This window comes from Nicotiana attenuata, unplaced genomic scaffold, assembly GCF_001879085.1.
Source record: "Nicotiana attenuata strain UT unplaced genomic scaffold, NIATTr2, whole genome shotgun sequence".
NCBI classification, from domain to species: domain Eukaryota; kingdom Viridiplantae; phylum Streptophyta; class Magnoliopsida; order Solanales; family Solanaceae; genus Nicotiana; species Nicotiana attenuata.
Genome location: NW_017670633.1, coordinates 428,427 through 432,641, shown reverse-complemented (window position 1 = coordinate 432,641; position 4,215 = coordinate 428,427). Strand labels below are relative to the sequence as shown.

Here is a 4,215-nt window from a genome sequence, read left to right as displayed (position 1 = left end):
ACAAGACAATAAAAATATCAGCCCAGACGAGATCTATTTTACAATTTTATACCACATTTGAGAGAAGCAATGACCCTATAGTCCCAAGGACAAAAACATCAACTGACATATCGATTGTATCAGCATTGCATAACAACTGCTTCCAGCAATTATTAAGCTAGACTGAATTCCCGAAATTTTCAAGAGATAAACAAGTAAATATTACGTAAATAGGCCATGATGCCCATAAATATCACATTGTTAACACTTCACAGTAACCACTATCACAACCACATGAAAGAAAACCAACAAAATAACACCAAAACCATCTATAACTTCAGCAAACATCATTGAGATTGTGGACATTCAGCATGCTGCAACACATATTAACTTCAGGTCTTTTATCGTATGCTAACTCGGTTTCTACGCCGGCTAATTTTGTATAGTCATGTATACCAGTTAACTTTTTTTTTGAACCAAACAACATTCAAGATTTCAGCTGTAGAGTGTGGAAATATAGCTTTTTGTACACTTGGTATTGTTTACCTATAAGAAATAAAATGCTGGTCTTATTTATTTTTTTGCAGAAGAGAATAACAGATTCAGTTAATGAATTAAGAGATGCTACAAGGAATATTTTTGTACACTTAATAATATTGCAAGATGCAGAAACATCAGCAGTACCACCACCACCACCAATTCAAGCCGTAGAGAATGAAAAGAATACCACAAAAGAGGAAAGTGATGCTACCACTTTTATTGTTATGTAGTTTGAACGAAATATTTTAGGACCAAAAGCAAGTAATTGAAATACCTCATTACTTAGTATATGTGATGCTAGTGCCACCATGCTCTCTTTCAATAGTTTTTGGTCACGCATTATGGATTCTCGATTTTTTCGCTCTTCCTCAAGCTTAATCTTTACTTCCTTTAGCTGGCATTCTACACTCTCTCGTTTACGACGCTCTTCTTTTGCCTCTTTTTGTTGTGCTTGTAGTTTCTCTTGAATTTCATTCATGGATCTCTTACTTGTTGAATTAACTCCCAAACCTTGACCACGACAATAACTTGACGTTTCTCCAACAACTTTCACAAATGCAGCATTAACAACTGGGTCCAAATCAGTATCTTCTTCAATTTCTTGAATTTGTTCAGCAATATATTCTTTCACCTTATCCTACAAAAAATTATATAGGCTTTAACTTTTAATATTTATTTCTACGGACTCACATTCTAGGAATAAGGATAATAGTCTCGCACGTACATGTAACTCAGCAGATGCATCATTAACCCAATGTCCATTCTTCATGTGAGTCAATTCCCAAAGTTTCTGCAAGTTTGGCTCTTTTCCAGTGCTTGTATTTCTCTACCAAAATAAATCAAATTATGCTATAAAATTAAAAATAACCAAAATTCATCAAAATAAAGATATATGTTACCTGTTCAAAAGATATTGCCTGGAAGGATTTTCTGCCGCAAATATGATTGATTTCTTGTTTTGCCTTATTGGTTTTGTTTCGATCACTCATTCTCTGTATTGAATTTAAATTTGTAAATATATTTTCTGATGAATTATAAGAAGTAGAATAAGAAAATAAATAATTTACAAAGTTAAATCAATTTAATTTTGGCGTATTCCTAATTAATTACCTTAAAAGTATCAGAATCGAAATATTCAACCAAGAATTTCCATTCAGTTTCACTAACATCGGTTGGCATGTTCTACAAGCGTTCCTCCTTTGTAGCATATTTTTTGAAATGATCATGGAGCCTACTACGACGATATTTATATAAATTATTAGCTGTTTTAAGGATAGTATCTCGATTGTGTTGTGTGTCTGGAAGTTGGAAGGTGTCCTGAATTCATAATAAACTTAAGTGAGCTTACTTAAAATAGAGTGTGATTGTCTGCCAATGAACCGAGGACTGTTTCAGAGTCAACTTCTCTATATTTGTATACTTACATTGAGAGTTTGCTTATGTTTACTAAACCAACAAGAATATTCTAAGGGAATAGAGTGAATTACCAGCATATGAGCAACAATCCTATCTTTTGCTATATCAGGAACTTCCTTCCAATTCTTGACAGCATGCCTAGCGTTATGCACAACTTTAACAGAGAGCTCATTAATGAAATCATTAGCTCCAGGACCTACTGCTACAGTTCGATCTGGTGGAATAATCACCTTCAACTTTCCATTGTCACTATCTTTGCGTTTCTTTTGGATTGAAAGTCCTGTTGTCTTCCCTCTTCCTTTTCTCTTTTTACCTTCAGCTATATATGAAAATATTTAGATGTATAGTAAACATAACATATACAAGCTAGAGATTTTATAGGGCAGAATTTTAACAAATAAATTAACTTACCTGGCAGTGGATTTGAGATTACATCAACAGTTTCATCATCATTAGAAACATGCACATCCGTCATCATTATATGCTGCAACACATTAGAAAAAATTATATTATTGGACTAGTCGAATGTACAAGTGACAGAAGCAAAATACAAGGTAGCACAACTTTAGCGAACATTACAAGGTAGCAGATAAACTAGCTAAATGTGGAATCAATATGCAACTCACTAATAGTACCAGCATAGTTCATTTTGCAGTTCCTCGTTTATTTGCCTTAAAGGTACTAGAAGCAGACAAATCAGAAACCACTTATGCAAGAAGCATAACCATATGAATGATGCTAAAATATGTAATGTTTATCTTTATTATATAAACATTATCTTTTGCAGCCAAAAAGAATAGCACAAGGTGGAGGCTGGCACTAACATTCCCTTACTTTTCTTTCACAATATTCCATATTATTCGTGGCTATGTATTTTTTGAATTTTCTTGTACCAAAGATGCATTTGCATATGTGAACAGCATCCAAATGCAGTTAATAGTGTATCATCTACTGGTCAGAAGCACAAGCTTACATATGTATCCCAGCTCAGAATATGACACGAGAACACGGATAAAAAGGGGAACATAAGACCGAAAACCAAAATAAATGATCAAAGTGAAATAGTCAAACCCTGCTCACAGACTACAACACAATAAAGTTCTCCTGTAATAAATCATCCGATGGTAAAGAAACTAATTAAATTTGCCAAGGCATTACTTACAACTAGCTTAGCTGGTTGAAACATAAAACTACATTCAGCTCATTTCCTAGCTGATAATCAAACTCCTTAATGGAGTAATTGCACCAGACCACTTTCGCTACCTAAAGGTACACAAAAAGATTCAAAGACAAAGATGCAAATGCATAAACCATCATATAAAGTTACGACCTTTGAGGTAGTAATCAACATCCAATCATTCAAACAAAACTAATATCACTAAACAAATTACAACCAGTCATCATCCTCAATTTCATCAAACTCATCAGAAAGATATTCTTCATCTGCACTGAAGTCATCTCCATTTTCATGATCAGATTCATCAAAAGCTTCTAAGTCTACTTCTTCCTCGTTACTTAGAGAAGGTGCATCTACACTCAGTCCATCAATGTCTTCTCTTTATATTTTAATAACATCATTGTCGGACTCTATTTGAAGATCTACTTCTCCTCTTTCAACCAAGTCAATCAGTTGATACGGCTCCGTTTCATCTTCTTGTTCGGATAAATCAAACAAATTCCGTGGTCTTACTCTTACCACAGCATGCCAATTCTCATTTTGATCGTGTTTAACATAATACACAGATTGTGCTTGTGAGCCTAAAATGAATGGATCATTTGTATAATGGAGTCGTGTCACATCTACACATATGAATCCATATTCATCCCTTTTATAACCTCTACTTTGACTACGACCTTGAGTAGGAACTTCAAACCAGTCACATTGGAATAATATGACTGAATTATTATCCAAATATTGGATCTCTAAAATATTTCTTATCTTTCCATAATAATCAACATTTCCTGTATGTTCATCACTTTTCACAACTACACCACTATTTTGAGTTTTCAAACCTAGCTCAGATTTCATTGTTCGAAACCTAAACCCATTCATGATATATCCATTATGGCAATAAGCACGAGGATCTGGACGTCTTGCCAAAGCTAGTAATCCACTGGTAATTCGGCATCAGCATTTTCTTTTAACTGTACCACCTATAATATTTCAATTACAAAGTCACAAACATTAATACTATTTAAAAAATATAATTTACAAATAATCCTAAATAAAGATAAACAAGCATCAAATGATATAATTTACCTTTTTCTCAACCCACAAAG

At 33.6% G+C, this 4,215-nt stretch overlaps 1 protein-coding gene across 1 annotated transcript; it reads right to left on the bottom strand.

Moving 5' to 3' along the window:
- Window positions 1–679: 679 nt before the first annotated feature.
- LOC109241721 lies at window positions 680–2,410 on the bottom strand. The gene is made up of 4 exons (XM_019408486.1): window positions 2,347–2,410; window positions 2,007–2,254; window positions 1,244–1,345; window positions 680–1,156 (listed from the first exon to the last, which is right to left on the bottom strand). Exons 1-4 carry the CDS (start codon window positions 2,408–2,410, stop codon window positions 680–682), a joined length of 891 nt encoding a protein of 296 aa, XP_019264031.1.
- Between the last annotated feature and the right edge of the window lie 1,805 nt (window positions 2,411–4,215).